At 54.4% G+C, this 17,425-nt stretch overlaps 1 protein-coding gene across 9 annotated transcripts in view; it reads right to left on the bottom strand.

Moving 5' to 3' along the window:
- Nucleotides 1-720: 720 nt before the first annotated feature.
- Nucleotides 721-17,425, bottom strand: part of AP3D1 (adaptor related protein complex 3 subunit delta 1) — a 42,715-nt gene continuing 26,010 nt past the window's right edge. For 2 of the 9 annotated variants that reach the window (XM_021084198.2, XM_085013418.1), the window contains 23 exons: nt 17,155-17,204; nt 16,873-16,921; nt 15,998-16,143; nt 15,761-15,909; nt 15,456-15,686; nt 14,858-15,089; nt 14,063-14,208; nt 13,537-13,678; nt 12,993-13,064; nt 11,986-12,061; nt 11,574-11,773; nt 11,212-11,285; nt 10,922-11,102; nt 10,696-10,773; nt 10,018-10,125; nt 9,063-9,209; nt 8,800-8,847; nt 8,349-8,538; nt 8,124-8,212; nt 7,944-8,029; nt 7,346-7,467; nt 7,163-7,242; nt 721-1,808 (listed from right to left, as the gene is read on the bottom strand). In XM_021084198.2, the coding sequence (XP_020939857.1) occupies nt 1,713-1,808; nt 7,163-7,242; nt 7,346-7,467; nt 7,944-8,029; nt 8,124-8,212; nt 8,349-8,538; nt 8,800-8,847; nt 9,063-9,209; nt 10,018-10,125; nt 10,696-10,773; nt 10,922-11,102; nt 11,212-11,285; nt 11,574-11,773; nt 11,986-12,061; nt 12,993-13,064; nt 13,537-13,678; nt 14,063-14,208; nt 14,858-15,089; nt 15,456-15,686; nt 15,761-15,909; nt 15,998-16,143; nt 16,873-16,921; nt 17,155-17,204 (2,792 nt within the window). In that variant the 3' untranslated portion in view covers nt 721-1,712. Of the gene's footprint in view, nt 1,809-7,162; nt 7,243-7,345; nt 7,468-7,943; nt 8,030-8,123; nt 8,213-8,348; nt 8,539-8,799; nt 8,848-9,062; nt 9,210-10,017; nt 10,126-10,695; nt 10,774-10,921; nt 11,103-11,211; nt 11,286-11,573; nt 11,774-11,985; nt 12,062-12,992; nt 13,065-13,536; nt 13,746-14,062; nt 14,209-14,857; nt 15,090-15,455; nt 15,687-15,760; nt 15,910-15,997; nt 16,144-16,285; nt 16,922-17,154; nt 17,205-17,425 lie in introns of those variants that run through there. The other 7 variants (XM_021084197.2, XM_085013419.1, XR_014837843.1 and 4 more) reach the window with 6 other exon arrangements.

Here is a 17,425-nt window from a genome sequence, read left to right as displayed (position 1 = left end):
CTATGGGGGCCGTGAGGGAGATGAACTCAATCTGCCTCTGCCCAGGACTGAACAGTGAGTAGTTGGAAGGCTAGGGGGAAAAGTGCTGCCAGAAGTGCCCTCCTGCCTGAAAATAGCTTCACAAACCCGGCGGTTCTCTGGCTCTGGGCTTCCCTTCTGGGTGGCTGCCAACCACCTCCCAACTCCAGGAACACTGCCCTCTGCTTGCCAATTTGGGTCTGGGTGATGGCTTGGTGGAAGCACAACAATGAGTGGGAGATGGACACCCCAGGCCCCTGCTGCAGCCCATGAGCTAGAGAGGGTTGGTTGGTAACCAGGCAGGGGTGGTCCGAGGCCTCTCTCCCTACCTGCCCATGTCTTGGGATTCAGGTTGGAGTTGATAATGGGCCCTGTCTGCTGACACATCCCTCTGTCCATGTGTGTCAGTGAGGCCATTGGCAATGTGAAGAAGAAAAAGAGCAGCAGGCCTGTCTTCCAGCACATCTTCCTGTCACTCAGCCCACACACCCCATGGCCAGCGGGGTTCCTGCACAGCCCTGTGGAGGGTCAGGTGGTTCCTTGGTGTTTTCACCAGAGCCCAGCATGCTGTGGCCCCTGAGAGGGTGCCCTGCAGCTCCGCCCTGACGAGAAGCCCCAAACTGACAACCCCAGAAGCCCCAAACTGAGAACCCCTGGTCAGGGGCACACATGGCCACAGGTGAGAGACCCAGCAAGTAAACGTCTGTTTTGCAAGTTTATTGATCATCTTGACACAATCATTACAGCAGCGTGATATGTCTCTCTGTCCTTTATACGGGAATGTCAATAGCAAAGAAGTTCTTATATAACACATCATACAATTTCGAGGTTCTAGAATCACTGCACAGGATTCTGTAATAGATTACTCTACATGCTAAAGTGACAGTTTTCATCAAAAGGAAAGTTCAACGTCATTGAGGACCATCATCTCTGAGGAAAGTTGAGTCTCATGGGGGTGGGCCAGGACCCCCTCTCTGTGCGTGATGCACAACTCAAGGGCCTAGCTGCCCTAGGACAGCCGAGGGGCCCAGAATTGGGCCCTCCAGGACTGGGGAAAGCCTGCAGGTGTCCAATGATGAGGAGGGGACTGGAACTGCAGCACCCCCAACTCACAATACCCCGACCAGGGCATGGAAGCCAACACAGCCTAGTCTCTGCTGCAACTGGGATGCCCACCAGGTGTCATGAAGACATCAATGGAATTGGACAGGCAACAGCCTGCAAGACCCTCCCCCACCGTGTCCTGGGGGATAACGTGCCCCTCGGCATGAGGATGAAGAGGAGTGTATCCTGGCTGAACAGCTGGCAGGCTCTTTCTTCATCCCCAGCTGCCACTGGGCAGGGTACCTGGGGACTCAAGGACTCAGATGACTGAACAGACGTGGATGCACTGGCCTGTCCAAATCTTGCCAGGTCCCGATCATCCTTGGGCAGCCCCTGCAGCCATGTGGACAGTCCGCTCCAGCTATAGGAGCCCCTTCTGGTCTGGGCACTGAAGCGGGGCTTCTCACCAAAGACCGTGGAGAGTCAAAAATGACGGATAAATGAACGCAACATAAACCTCTCTGTCTACACAGTGGACGACAGTGGCCTTATGTTATCTCCTGGGCTAGACCCAAAGCCAGCGAGAGGAGAGCCCCAGCCCTTGGGGCTGCCCTCCCTGCAAGTCCCCTCCACAGTGGCCTGAGGTGCGTTCAGCACTTGGCCAGGGTCTCCTTCATCTCCTCCAGCAAGTTGCTCAGCAGCGTTGGATCACTGCACTTCCCATCCACCGACACCGACTTTTCACCCTGCAGGGAAGACGGCGCCGTGAGAGGCTGCGGAGGAGGCTGGCCCCTTCCCACGCACTTCTGGGGAGATGGAGCAGGTGCACTGTGGCCCATGTCTCCTATGGGAGGAACTACAGGGCCTGGACAAAGGCCAGAACTGGAGAGACCCTGGAGAGGCACTCTGGAAGAACTGGGCAGAGGGCTGTGGCCTGTGGCCCAGGCTCTGCGTGCCAAAGGGAAGCCTGGGGACTGCTGGGCTCACCTGGAGCTAAGCCTGCAAGGCGTGCCCCCTGAATAGGCACCAAACATTCAGGAACACACAGTGGGAGGCAGCTCTGAGGACAGAGACAAAGGCTGTGAAACCGACAGACACTTGAGCAGAGGTCTTGCAGCCAGAACCTGGGAACTGACATTCCCCATGGGGTTTAAAGAAGGCCTAGGGTCTAATCCTATTCAAAACATCTGGAGGGAGGGGTTTCCTGTTGAGGCGCAAGGGGATCAGTGGTGTCTTATGAGCACTGGGATGTGGATTCAATCCCTGGACCAGCAGCTATGGCTCAGATCTGATCCCTGGTCCAGGAATCCAAGTAGGACAGAGACAAACTGCAGCCTTTCCCTACAGTGGAAAACACCACATCCTGGGGTAGATTTGCTGGGAAACTGGCCTCAGTGAAGTCTCAGGGTTCTTCCCTTACCCAAGTCCTTTGCAAGGTCCTAATAAGAAAGATTCTAACAATGTGGGTCAGACAGTTATTTAGTAAAGATATATTTTTGGATTTCATGATCCTTGTATTTATCAGCTTAAAATAAATAAATAAAAATAAAAGATGTGCCCACCAGCAGAAAAGACATAATGGAAGGTCATGGACCCTGATAAGAAGTCAATGGAATGAATCCAACTGGAACAGACAGCAAAAAAGGAGTTGGAGGTGGTGGGGGTGGGCCGAGCCTCAGAGACCCAGAAATGAAAAGTCTGAGATTCGCATCACTGGGACCCCAGAAGGAGAAGATAAAGAATGCAGCGCTGGAAGTTCCTGAGTGGCACCATAGGTTAAGGATCCAGTGTGGCAGAGGTTGCAACTGTGGCAAGGATGTGATCCCTGCACTGAGAACTTTCACATTTTGGGAACAACAAAATAAATAAATAAATAAAAGCAGTGCTGAAAAGGTATTTATTTATTTATTTATTTGGTCTCTTTAGGGCCGCACTCATAGCATATGGAAGTTCCCAGGCTAGGGGTTAAATCAGAGCTGTAGCTGCTGGCCTATGTCACAGCCATAGCAAAGCCAGATCAGAGCCACGCCTGCAACCTATATCACAGCTCATGGCAATGCTAGATCCTTAACCCACTGAGCGAGGCCACGGATTGAACCTACATCCTCATGGAGGCTAGTCAGATTCGTTTCCACTGAGCCACAACGGTAACTCCCTGAAAAGGTATTTAATAGTTGAAAACTTTCAAGTTTTGCAAAAAACATAAACCTAAGTTCAGCAGACTCCCAAGAGTTAGGATGAGCTTAAGTAACTCCAAGCACAGACAGTTCACAAACTGCTGAAAAAAACAAAGAAAAATCTGAAACAGCCCGAGAAAAACAATGCACTCCCTCAAAAAGGAAAATGGTTCCTTGTCAGAAAGCACAGACACCAAAAGAAAACAGCTTATTTTTGAAGAATTGAGTGAAAAGACTTGCAAAACCAGAATTCTATACCCAGCAAAAGCAGCCTTGAGGGAAAGTGAAATATAGAATAATTACATGGACTGCAGCAGCTTGGGTGACTGTGGAGGCATGGGTTTGATATCCAGCCTGGCGCAGTGTGTTAAAGGATCTGGCGTTGCTGTGGTTGTGGCTTGGATTCAGTCTCTGGCCCAGGAACTTCCACATGCCAAGAGTGCATATGAGAAAATACTCCACATCACTAATTACTAGAGAAATGCAACTCAAAACTGCAATGAGGTACAACCTTACCAGTCAGAATGGCCATCATTAATAAGTCTACAAAGAACAAATGCTGGAGAGGGTGTAGAGAAAAGGGAACCCTCCCCTACACTGTTGGTGGAAATGTATACTGGTGCAGCCACTATGGAAAACAGTATGGAGGTTCCTCAGAAAACTAAAGAACTACCATATGATCCAGCAATCCCACTCCTGGGCATCTGTCCAGACAAAACCACAAAGAGATACATGCACCTCTATGTTTACTGCATCACTATTCACAACAGCCAAGACATGGAAACAACCTAAATGTCTGTTGACAGGTGAATGGATTAAGAAGATGTGGTACATGTATGCAATGGAATACTACTCAGCAGTAAAAAAATAATGAAATAGGAGTTCCCACTGTGTGGCACAACAGGATCCATGGCATCTCTACAACTCCTGGCACAGTTGGCTAAAGAATCACGTGTTGTCACAGACGAGGTATAGGTTGCAACTGTGGCTCAGATCTGATCTCTGGCCTAGGAATGCCACACGCCATGGGGAAGCCAAAAAAGGGGTTGTGGGGGGAAAGAATGCCATTTGCAGCAACATGGCTGCAACTAGAGATGTTCATACTAAGCAAAGTTGGAAAAAAAAAAAAAGACAAATACCATATGGTAACACTTAGATGGGGAATCTAAAATATAACACAAATGAACCAATCTATAGAACAGAAACAGACTGACAGACATGGAAAACAGACTTGGCTGCCAAGGGGGAGGGGGAAGAAGTGGGATGGACAGGGAATTTGGGGTTAGTAGATACAAACTATTACATTTAGAATGTATAAGCAATGAGGTCCTACTGTACAGCACAGGGAACTATATCCAGTCTCCTGGGACAGACCATGATAGAAGATAATTTGAGAAAGGGGATGTGTATATATGTATAACTGGATACTTTGCTGCATAGCATAAATTGGCACAACTCTGTAAACCAACTGTACTTTAAGCACAAACGATCCGAACACAATTGAAAAACAGATAGTGACAGGATAATCCAAGCTCTATGGTGTCCAGAAGAAATTCTTCCTTTTTTTTTTCTTTTTTTGTCTTTTTATCATTTATTGGGCTGCTCCCACAGCATATGGAGGTTCCCAGGCTAGGGGTCGAATTGGAGCTGCAGCTACCAGCCTACACCAGAGCCACAGCAATGCAGGATCCAAGCTGCGTCTGCAACTTATACCACAGCTCACAGCAACACCGGATCCTTAACCCACTGAGCAAGGCCCATTGAACCCGCAACCTCATGGTTCCTAGTTGGATTTGTTAACCACTGAGCCACGACAGAAATTCTAGGAATTCTTTCTAATGTAAGGATAAAGGCAGGTTCACAGTAAAAGACATAACACCTAAACACCAATCAAATGAAAGCAGGAATGGCCGCACTGCTATCAAACACAGCGGCCTTTGGAGCAAAGAATGTTGCCCAGGATGGAGGAACACACCTACTGATGAGAGGGTCCATTTGCCAAGATCCCACGATTCTAACAGTCTATACCATATGCCAACAATAGAGCGCCCACACAAGGAGCAAAGCCTGACCAAATGGAGGAACGGACCAGCTGGAGACACTGGTCTCACATTCCTTGCTCATATCATCAAGGGCCAGCAGAGAGGAAATCTTCAAGGACCCAGAAGAATCAAAAGCACCATCAACCAAGGGGACCTAGGTGACAAGTACTGAACAATTCCAGGCACCTACGGAACTCCTGTCCACAAAGACCACAGTTCAATGGCTTGTCAGTAACACAAAAGCAACAGGAAACTCTGATCCATGGGACATAGAGGAAGTCTTGATAGAAATTAGAAAATGTTTTAAACTGTACAGAAATGAAAATAAATCATTAAAATTTGCAGGGTTCAGCTAAAGGGCAATGCTTAGAGAAAAATTTATGGCACTAAACATTTTCTTAGAATAAACAGGTCTTTTGGAAAGGTCCAAGTTTCCACCTTAACAACCTCACAAAGGAGCAAAATAAACCCCAAATAGAAGTAAGGAGCTAGGCAGCATAACTCCATAAAATTTACTTACTGTTTAAAAACATGGTAACTTTTTTTTTTTTGGCGCCTACCCACTACATGTGGAAATTCCTGGGCCAGGGATTAAACCTATACCATAGTAGCAACGCAAGCTTGACAATGGTGGATCCTTAACCCACTGGGCCACAAAAAAACCTCACACAGTAACTTTATTTTAAAAGTTGGTTCTGGGAGTTCCCACTGTGACTCAGCAGTAATGAACCCAACTAGTATGAGAATGCGGGTTCGATTCCTGGCCTCACTTAGTGGGTTAAGTATCCAGTGTTGCTGTAAGCTGTGGTATAGGTCGCAGATGCAACTCAGATCTGGCCCTGCTGTGGCTGTGGTGCAGGCTGGCAGCTGCAGCTGATTCGAGCCCAAGACTGGGAACTTCTGTATGCTGTAGGTGTCGCCCTAAAAAAGTTATTTCTGAAGTTGATTTTTCAAAAGAGCAACAAGAAATTTCCTGGTGGCTCAGTGGGTTAAGGAGTTGGCGTTAAAGCTATGTTTCTGGTTTGATCCCTGGCCCATGAACTTCTGCATGGCGCTGGCAGGGTCACAAAAAAAAAGGATCGACAAAATGGGTAAGTCTTCTAGCCAAGAAAAATGGGAGAAGACACAAATTACCAACATCAGCAATGAGGGAAGGTTTTCACTGATCCCTCAGAGACTAAAAGGACAAGAACACTCAACCCATGATCAACTCTGTAACTAGGATGAAATGGACCACATCTTGAAAACCACAAACTACCACGACTCATACAAGAAAAAACAGATAAATTAAGAATTCCTACAATTTTGGAGTTCCCGTCGTGGCTCAGTGGTTAATGAATCTGACTAGGAACCATGAGGTTGCGGGTTCGATCCCTGGCCTTGCTCAGTGGGTTAAGGATCTGGCGTTGCCGTGAGCTGTGGTATAAGTTGCAGACGCAGCTTGGATCCTGCATTGCTGTGGCTCTGGTATAGGTTGGTGGCTGCAGCTCCAATTCGACCCCTAGCCTGGGAACCTCCATATGCGGCAGGAGTGGCCCAAGAAGTGGCAAAAAGACAAAAGGACAAAAGAAAAAAAAAAAAAGAATTCCTGCAGTTTTAAGAAGTTGAAGTTGTAGATAAAAACCTTTCAAAAAAGAAGGCCCCTGACCTGATTTCCTTGGTGAATTCTACATAACATGCAAGAAGATGTACACTGACTACACGCCACCTCTTCTACAAAAGGCTAGAGGAAGGAATGCCTCCCCACTTAGTTGGTGAGGTCCCAGTGCCAAGGCCAGAGGAGCGCAGGATAGGCCAACATCCTCCTGAACAGGGCTCAAAGCTGCAAAGGCACAGTGCTGAGGAGTGGAAAGGCTGGGTGGGACCTTCCTGAGGGCTCACCTTCTTCACCAGGAGGCAGACGTGGTGTCCCTGGATGGAGCGGCTGTACATGGAGGCGCAGGAATCCACTCGTTCCACAACTACAACAGAGGGCAAGGGGTGAGGCTGGGCCAGCCCTGGGGTGGGGAGGAGTCACATGTGTAGAAAAGCAGAGCCATCTATCAGCCATGTCCAATCCCTTACCGGAAAAACGGTGATGAAAACAGATCTTTGCCAGAAGGTTCTGGAAGGACATACTAATGCCATCAACCTTGATTGAGCTCATGCTCAGGTCCCCAGACTCCAACAACTTGGCAAAGGCATCACTGTGGGAAAGGGACGGAACGGGACAGTAAAAACAGGGGGCCTTGGTGTGTGCCTGTGGCTTAGGGTCTCCAAGGGTGCTGTGAGAAATCAAGAGCTGGACTATGTCCCCGAAACTCCTATGTTGAAGCCCAGACCCCCAGGACGTCAGAATGCAACTGCATTTGAGACTGGGGTCCCTGTGAGAACAAGACACGTGACCGTCTGCACTCCAAACAGGATGGCCTCAGGATGACCCACTTCTGCCATCACTGGTCTCAGCCTGCAGCACTGGGAGGAAACCAATACCTGTGCTTGGACCACAGGACCTGCGCTCAGTGTTATGCAGCTGAGCTGGCCGGCACAGCAGATATGCTGGGCTTTTTGTGCTCACCATAAACCGGTCACCCGACAGTCCGTGCACTCTCACACCTTAAATCAGAGAGCATGGCTGAGGTGATTGCACCCAGAGCCTGGCACAGCATGGAAGGGGGCATACCTGTAGCAAGGTGTGGTGACCAAGTAGGAGGTGCAGGTGAAGTGCAGCTTGAAGTCGAGCTTCTCATGGGTGGAGCCTTCGTCATTCTGTTGGAGTAGGGATGCAGGGTGAGTGTGGGCATGGCTCCAGAGTAGGGGTTCTCTCAGCTGGCGGCCCCACTGCTGCCTTGCTTCCCCGTACCTTGGCAATGAAGGATAGTGTCCCCTTGAGCTTCTGCGCCATGACGATGCTCTGAATGGTGAACACAAACTGGGCTTCGTTGGAGATGCCTAGTGAGGGTGAGAGGGGCCTGAAAAGCAGCGCAGGGTGCAGCCTGGGAGCGTGTGTGTGGCTATCCCAGCAGGTGGCAGGTACCCCACAACCCAGGGTCTGCCCTCAGTGATGGCCAGTCCTGGGGCCACTCACCAGGGGGCAGCTGGAAAGGCACAGGGACACCATCATGGACTGAGGAGCCCTCTGGCCGGGCCAGCCGGGCGTTGAGTGAGTCCAGCACGTTGAGTTCCATACTCTTGAGGAAGCTGCTGCTCTGGTTCTCCAGGACCACGGACACGGTGACCTGGCTGTCCTTCTGCAGGCTGCCCTGCACATCGTATGTCTGCACAGAGCAAGGCAAGGTCAGCAGTGCAGGGAGCCCACCAGGGGCCCCTCCGGGCCTGGATGAAGGCCCAAAAGTGTGAGCACAAGTATGCAAAGGAAGGAACGTTCTGGACCCTCACTCAAGGACACTGAGTTTCAGATATGTACACAGATTTTAGCTATTCCCGATGCACGGCTCTGCCTCCACACACCCTCACAGAGAAAGGACCCCCCCGAGCCTTCCGTGGACCATGCTCTCTGAAACACACTTCTCACTCACCATTTTGATGTACGAATTTTCAGCCAAGAGGCAGTAGCTAGACATGGGCTGGGAATAAGAGAAAAACGTGTCAGCTTTGGGTGCCAAGAACCTGAGCGTGATGTCTGCTGAGGGTGGGGCCAGGTGTAAGCTTCCAGGTGCTCCCGCAGGAAATGCTAGGCCCAATGGAGCGGGTCCTGGACAGCATGAGCCCACACCTTGGGGCTCCTGACACTGTCAGGGCTGTCTGGGGAGGACCAGGCAGGCGCCGGTGGCACCCTCACCGGGAGGGGCTCCTCATCTAGTGCGCCGTTCTCCACGGGCTCAGCCACTCCTTCCCTTGGAGGTGTCTTCTTTTTGGATTTCTTCTTGTCTTTGGGCCTCTCCTCCTTGTCCTTCTTGTGTTTCTTCTTCTTCTCCTTGGAAGTTTTCTAAACAGAAATAGTTCAGGTCAATCCCACACTCACGTGGGTACCACAGTGGTGATCGAATCTCATATTGTGGGGACCAAGCATGCTAAGGTAAAGGGCCCACACATCAGGGTGAGCAGGCCAGCAATCCCCAGGGCTGCAGGGAAGGGCCACCACGAGGACCCGGGAACTCACTGCTGGGCTGGATAGTCGTTGCTGCTGGGTAAAATGCATGAGGAAAACCAGGGAGAGTGCAGACGTGATGGCCCAGCAACCACAGAACTCCTCAGTGTCTCCCCCACCACCCCCCCCCCCACACACACTCAGACACTCACATCAGCATGACTCACAGCAGCCAAAAGCTGGGCACCACCCAGTGTCCACCAAAAGGTGACAAACACCGTGCAGTCCCTCCACACATGGAGCATCACTCAGCCATGAAAAGGAAAGAAGCCCCGATACTTGCTACCACATGGACGGACCCAGAGACCACGATGCTCAGTCAGAGCAGCAGACACAGAAGGACACACAGTGTGGGATTCCATAGATGTGAAACATCCAGAACAGGCACATCCACAGAGACAAAGGGGGGGTTAGTGGTTGTCAGAAAAGAGGAATGGGGGTAGGGCTGATGACAGAAATGGATTCCCTTTAGCAGTGATGGGACGTTCTGGAATTAGAGGCGGTGGCAGCAGAACCATGAATAGTTCACTGTGGACGAGTTACAGCTCAATAGTGCTGTTGTGGGTCAGAGCCCCATAGCCACGGCAATGAGAAACCACTGGTGGGATGTGGGCAGCAGTGAGCACCTCTTGCCTGGCTCTCGTACCTTTTCAGGCTCCTGGTGCTCGTCCTCGTCAGCATCCTGCACCTCTTCCCTGGGCTCCTCAAGCCCCTCCTCAGGGGCAGTGGCTGCAGCATTCACCCTGGGCTCTTCCTGTAGGAAGCCAAGTGAGAGGCTCAAAAGGCAGCTCCCTCTGCCCTGACCCACCCGCCTTCCAGGGACACCCGGCCATGAGGAGCCTCCCTTGGCAGGCTAGGTGTGTTGTAAGGACGCAGGTGTGGGGCCTTGATCTGAGCCAGTGGCCAGCTGAGGGGAGAGGACGCCTGGCTTGAGGCTCGCTGGCACTGGCCAGCAACCCTGCATGAGACCCCAGAGGCACCAGGCTCCAGCCGGCAACATAATGCAGCTGTTCAGAGCTGCTGCCTGGCTCTGGGGGTCCGGGCTCTACACCGAGCAGTGTCACACAGCCACTGTCAGGGTAAGACGCCGGGAACAGGACCGAGCTGGCCCAAAGTTGTCTGTGTGCCTTAGGGTCCCCACGTATCCCTTTGTAGCCGGGGTGCAAGAGGCCAGAAGGGCTGTGGGTGATGAAGGGGAAGGGCCAGGCAGGGCACCAAGGGAGCAGGGAGCACCCCAATGTTTCTAAGAGGCAGCCTCCAAGGCCGAAGAGCACACGTGTCTGGCCAAGGAGCACCTTGGTACAGGTCGCCATCAGGCTCTTACCGGGGCTGGGGCTGCAACAGGTGGAGTGGTGGACAACCAGAAGTCCAAGTCCTCACCCTGAAACCAAAGGAAGGTGGCCTTTGGCCAGAGCACAGGACAACCCGGTCAGGCCTGGAGCCAAGCAACATGACCTACATTTGATGCTTCTATGAAAGCACCCGACCCCACGGCCCACTGATGGGAGGGAGCTGGGTCCTTGGGACTGCCCATTGCACCAGGGCCTCACCTTCTCTGCTTCCTTTCTCTTCTTCTTCTTCTCTCGCTCCTTCTCCTTGTGCTTCTTCTCCTTCTTTTTGGGTTTCTTGCTCTTTTTTTCTATGACGGGGATGTCCTCTTTCTCAGGGGACTTGGGGGTCTCAGCATTTCTGTGTTTCTGCACAGGCAGCTTCTCGCTGTCAGCTAGGGGCCTGGATGGTCACAGGAGACTTGGCCTGGGATGAGGCTGGGGGAGGGGTACCCTAGCCACCCCTCTGCTCCCATGGGACAAGGAGAGTCTGAGTTATGTCCAGCACTCACTTGTCCAAGTCGATGTCTAGGGCCCTGTAGGGGTCGTTTGGGTCTTTGTCATCCTCGTCGCTGGGCAGGGCGTTCTGAGGGAGGACGGGAATGCTGGGTCAGGTTTGCCTCGCCCTATCCCCCCGACCCTGCCGAGCCTTAAGGGTCTAAGGAAGCACCCCCACACTCTTCTAGGAAAGAGACCACCAGGTCCACACTCGCAAGGGCGTCTGACCTGGGCCTGGCACTCAGGCCGAGAAACCTGTCATTAAGCAGAAGCCTGGGGGCCGCCTGCTCAGAGCTCACTGGACAGAGCTGGTTGAGGCCCTCCCCACGACAGGGACAACAGCAACGGGTGGGCCCCCACGGGGAGGGCCACTGACCTCAGGCATCTCCTCAGTGACGATGTCCACGCGCTGGGCAGGTGCGATGTCCTCATCGCTCTCTGTGTGCAATGAGCTATGGCGCCGTGTGCCCCGCCTCTCCCGCTCCCTCCTCTTCTTCTTCCTCTTGTCCTTCTCCAGCCGCTGCTGATGGCGCCGCTCCTCCTCCAGCTTCACGTACTGGTCCGACATGGGCATCCCTGCAAACAGTGCATACTCAGTGCTCGGTCCTGGGCCCAGGCCACGGCCACCCTGAGCACCATGCCTAGGGTTGCAAGAGGATGCATGGGCACTGCCCTCTAGCTGCTGGGACATGAACAGAGGTTAGCACGGCACATGGCCTCTCTCTATTGGGATAAGGTGGAGGCCAGGTGCTGAGACAGTGGGAGTGCAGGTCCCTATAGATACTTGCCTGGCACTTTCAAGGGCACTGAGAGGTCAATTTGCACCACAGGAATGTGGTCCACACCCGGTGCATCCTGGTATCGCTGGAGAGGAGATAGCAAGGCACCCGTCACTGGGCAGGGCAGCGGCCCAAAGCAACAGAGTCACAGAGATGGGGGTGGGGAGTTGGCATAAACATAATGTACAGCGTAGAATCCAACACTCAGTAATTTTGTTCATTAGAATCTTTTCCTCCCAAATTAGAAAAGTAGTGCAGGAGTTCCCGTCACGGCGCAGTGGTTAACGAATCCGACTAGGCACCATGAGGTTGCGGGTTCGATCCCTGCCCTTGCTCAGTGGCTTAACGATTCAGCGTTGCCGTGAGCTGTGGTGTAGGTTGCAGACGTGGCTCGGATCCCGCGTTGCTGTGGCTCCGGCGTAGGCTGGCAGCTACAGCTCCGATTCGACCCCTAGACTGGAAACCTCCATATGCCGCTGGAGCGGCCCAAGAAATGACGAGGAGAGGGAGAGGAGAGGGAGAGGAGAGGGAGAGGAGAGGGAGTGGAGAGGAGAGGAGAGGAGAGAAGAGAAGAGAAAAGCAAAGTAGTGCAGGCTTGGAACCAGGATAATGTGGTACCTCCTGCCCCCAGGATGGCTGGAATCAGCAGGGCCCACAGGCAGGTTCGGGGGGGACAGGCTGGAGCCCCTCAGAGAAGTGAGCAGAGTCATCCAGTGATCCCAAAATCCCAAAAGCAGGGAAACAGCCCAGCAGCCGCCATGTGGAGCCTGTCTCCCTGGGGCTCTGCTAGGTGGGGTATGAATGAAGACAGAGGCACCAGGCAGGACCCATGTCCTCTGGTGTCCACTCCCTCCCGCTGAGGCACCACATCTGCAGCCCTGCACACCCAGCTGAGAAGCCTAGCCAAAGATCCACTTGTGGGGCTCGGGATCAAGAGCCCCTTCCAGTCCTGTCTGGGGACCTGCCAACAGCCCAGCACACCAGGGGACCATCCCTTAAGGACAGGCATGCCTCACCTTTTGGGGGGACGGGGAGCTCTTGATGTAAAAGGGGTTGTTGGCCTGCTCCTGCTTCCGGGCCTCCCGGCGCTGTGGGGACAGGGTCCAGCATGTACATCAGTGGGTGTGTGAAGCCCTCGTGTCCTCCCAGGCGCAGGCCACCTCCTCACACCAGACCCAGGATCCCCAGTTCCTTTCACTGTTGGCCTTTGACCCAGAGGAGACCGAGGCCGGCGGTGGGCAGGAGCAGGTATGGAGACGGGTGGAAAGCACAACAACCCAGAGGGTTCAAGACTGGGGTCAGAGAGGCTGGCAGAGCTGCCTGAGGCTACCCACTCAGGGACAGAGCCTGGGGTAGGGGCAGGAGCAGGGAGGAGGCCTGGTGGGGCAGCATCCCTGGGCACCACAGGTCCTGAGTGAGGTCAGGCCCCACAACTCTCCCTGGGGAAGGCCTGGCTTGAGAAACCACCCTCACTTCAACAAAATCCAGTCCCATGTCAAAGGTGGGCTCAGTGCTGGCACAGGACAGCGGGACATAGCCCAGACGTGACTGGGCGCTCACCCGGGCCAGTTCCTGCTCATCTGCCTCAGGCGGCCGCTGCTTCGCATGCCGCTGCTCCTCGTCCTGAAAGATGGCCTTGGGCTTCTCATCCTCAGACTCACTGTCCGAGAGTGGCTCGTTGATCCAGGCATCCAGGTCCAGGCTGCAGGACACAGTGAGGTCACACGGTGGCTCCGGCCTGCACGCCTGGCCCCGGATACTGCCGTCCCCTTGGAGAAAGGACAGGGAGGCTGGGCAGCTGCCCAAGACCAGAGTAGGCCAAGCCAATCAGAGACCCTGCACCCCCTGAGGGTCGCCAGCAGACCTGCTTCCTAGGGATGACACCAGAGATGGGGACAACAGGTTCCAGGGGAGCTGGCGAGGACCCCACACGGCCTGTGTCCTGCCCACAGGGGCTCAGGCCTCTGGGGCCGTCCTCAACCCTCCCGCACCTCTCCTGGCTGGAGAGCAGGTCCAGGGTGTAGTTCTGGTTCCATTGGCCCTCTTGCTGCCCGCTCTGTGTCCCCTGACGGGCCACATGGCTCACCCTTCGGGGACCGGGACCTTCTTCTGTGCCTTCGGAGCCACTGGGTTCAGCTCCCCAGCAAAGAGAGCACTCACTTCTTCTGCCACCGGCATGTCCTTGGCCTGAAGCTTCTGCACGTGCTTGACCAGCTGCAAGATGCAGGATGCCTGTGGGGGCCACGGAGAGAAGACAGGAGTCAGGGAGGCCTGACTCAGCTGCCATGGGGCATCACTCAGACCACACAGACGCCCAGCTGTTGCTGGAGCCCCACCAAGGTCCTGAAGTCTCTGTGAGAAGCCACTGGCCATGGGGCCCCACCAGGAGAGGCCAGCTTGGCTACTGTCTTCTTTAGGAGGCATAAAACAAGCAAGCCGAGGGTCCAGGGGTGGAGAAAGGTCTGCCACACACGGCCATCAGCCTGAAGACTCGCCTCCAGGAGGTACCAAGATGCACTTGACCCAGGGGCTCTCGGTAACTGAGAAGCCTGTGTCACCAGGGTGCGAGGAGGAGACTACCAGGTCGCTGATGACCACGTCACCACCTAAAGTTCTCTACAGACCAGCTTCTTCTACCCACCTGGCCACCAGCCACCAGAAATCCATTGTTGCCTCTGACACTTCCCTCTGGGGCCAATGGACCACCGACTCTAGCCGACCACATACTCTGACGTCATCTCTCACCATCTCCTGCCACCCCAGCTCTCACTAGAGTCCCCCTGTGGGTGACCGTCCAGGACTCCCACAGGGTGGTCCCACAACTGCGCATCGCCTGGCCAAGGTGGAGTTGTTTTCTGGGAAAGGAAGAGCCACCACCCACCCGCTCCTGGACCTCCAGGTCTGCGCTCTGCACAAACTGGGGCAGCCGTTCCACCAGGAGCTGGGTGACCTCCTGGGCTGCCTGCGCGTCCGCAGCCTGCTCCTTCTGCTGCAGGATGGCCGCATACAACTTGACCACATTCTGCACATACACTGCCTGGATGTGGCCCGGCAGGGTGGTGACTTTGGGCCGCAGCATGGCCTCCAGGGTCTGCTGGGGATCCTGCAGGTGCCTGTGGACAAGGAGGGCTGGTAAGTCCCTGCCCAGCACCAGGGGTGGAAGAAGGGAATTTGGAGGAAACCACCTCAGCAACAACGTAGTAGTTACAGGGTAACTGGACAAAAAAAGCTGAGAAAAGGGAAAGAACACTGTATCCACAGTGTCAATCTGGCTATGATCTGTGACTACAATGGGCAAGGGCAAGTGTCTGAGTAGCACCACTTACTGACTTTCCTTCTGTCCCTGTGCAGAGTGCAGCAGATGGACAGGTGGGTGTGGCAGAGGCTGGGGAAGCAGAGGAGCCACAAGGCTCCAGGGGATGGGTCTGCCAGGCGCACCCTTCCCTTTGGGACCAGGAGGACCCCTCGTGCTCACTCACTCAGAAAACTCTCCGCAAATCCAGGCAGCCGCGTAGAGCACCTCGCAGATGCCGTTGCGCTGGGTGCTACTGGCCACTAGGTGGGCACTGTCAAGCAGCGCAGACATCTGTGACACGGCAAACCTGCGGATGGCCTTCACGCGGATGGCCACATCTAGCATCTGTGCGGCGATGAGGTGGCCATGGCGGGTACCTTCCAGCCGGGTCAGCTCCACAAGGATGCTGATGTACCTGCGGGACAGAGCCTGTGAGGGAACCTACCTGGCTGCCCTACCCTGCCCACACTACTAGTCATGGGCACTCACCACTCAAAGTTGGTGATGTGCTGATAGTTGGACTGGCTGCAGATGTCAATGATCTTTGTGAGCAGCTCGTCGCGGTAGGTGGTACCCTCGGCCTTGTCCACATGGGTCATCAGTTTCTTAACAATCTCCATCAGGTTCTTCTTAGACACCTGGGGGCAGGGCCAGTGAGGGAAGGGGGGATAGCTGGGGCAGGGCCAGTGAGGGAGGGGTGGGGTGGCTGGGGGCAAGGGCACACACCATTCCATACAGGAGATCAAGGGCCCGTAGCCGGATGGACTCATCCTTGTCGTCCAGGCACTGCAGGACGAGGTCCTTGTGTGCTTGCACAGACTTGGGGTGCGTCCTCAGGATCTTGGACATGGCCAGGAGCCCCAGATACTTTACTGCAGAGACAGCGAGGTACCATCGAACATGGCTGTAGTACAGAAAGGATGTGGCCGGCCCACAGCCCCAGCCCGCTGCTCAGCCCTAACCACCTGGGTACCATCGGCTGGTGTCTCATGAATACAAGGCACCACGGCTCACCTCAACCAGCCCAAACACAGGGTCATCTAAACCAGAGGCAGCCAACTGGGTGGCAGGCCAGGTCCAGCTGCAGTCCATCTCCGTAACAGAGTGTTATTGGCATGGGACAGGCTTGTCACCTGCACCTGCCAGGCAGCTTCTGCACTACAAATGGCAGAGGCTGCACAGGCTGCAAGGATGAGGATACCTCTGTGGCCCTTTCTGCGAACCCTGCTCCAAACAAGCAGATCTAGATTGAACATAAGCAGTCAGCACACCTGGGCGCTCAGGAGCCCTTGCCACTGCAGTCCTGCCCCCAGGGAGGTATGACCAACTCCCCACTGTGCTTCCATGGCTCCTCCCCTGGCTGCTCCCTGCTACCAGGTCTTTTCAAGGACCTCATGGGGGTCCCACCTCCTTGTCCATGTGGGCACGGAGCCCAGGGTTTAAAGACCTTCCTGGTAGACACAGCCAAACCACACGTTGAGACACCGGTCAAAGGAGCCCACTGTGCAGACACAGGGAATGGCTTCCATAGCCCAGCACCTGCTCTCCTCCCGTGAAGAGAAGAACAGAGCCTACAGAACCTGGAGGGAGGGGCAACTCACAGTTCTGGTCAGAGTCTTCTATCAATATCCTTAGTTTCTGAACACAGAGCTGCAAAGGGGGAGATCAAACCAGACATATCTTCTAAACCAACAGTGGGGTCGGCCACCCTGGGCCTACCTCACGCCCCCACCCACCCTGGGTCCCAAGGGCCCAGCATTCAGCTCAGAGGGAGGCGCCCCTGGAGCAGCTTAAACTGGTCGGAGTGTGGGGCAGAGGGAAGCAGAGGCTCTGGGGGGGGCCCACACCCAGTCTGCCTATGCTGCCCAGCTCCTGGGGCCTACCTGGATGCTGGCGCTGTGGTTGGGCATGCCGGAGGACAAGGAGATGAGCACTGCAAGAGACAAACCTGGGTGAAGAGCATGTGTGCAGAGGGCAGCTTGGCTCCAGTGCCCACCAGGAGCATCGCCTCTGCCCAGGGCGATGGGGTGAGGAGGGACATGAGACAGACACCACCGTATCAGGAGCTGCTTGGCGAGGACAGGTTAATATGGCAGGCCCAACTGTGCTCCTGGAAAGGCCGGTCTCTGACAAGGATGTCTGGAACTGGACTCT

This window comes from Sus scrofa, chromosome 2 (assembly GCF_054392235.1).
Source record: "Sus scrofa isolate SSC_HxYL_T2T_F1_AM1 chromosome 2, Sscrofa_HxYL_maternal_Yorkshire_Landrace_v2.0, whole genome shotgun sequence".
Taxonomy (NCBI): domain Eukaryota; kingdom Metazoa; phylum Chordata; class Mammalia; order Artiodactyla; family Suidae; genus Sus; species Sus scrofa.
The sequence above is the reverse complement of the archived record's forward strand: the minus strand, read 5'-3'. Positions and strand labels throughout refer to the sequence as shown.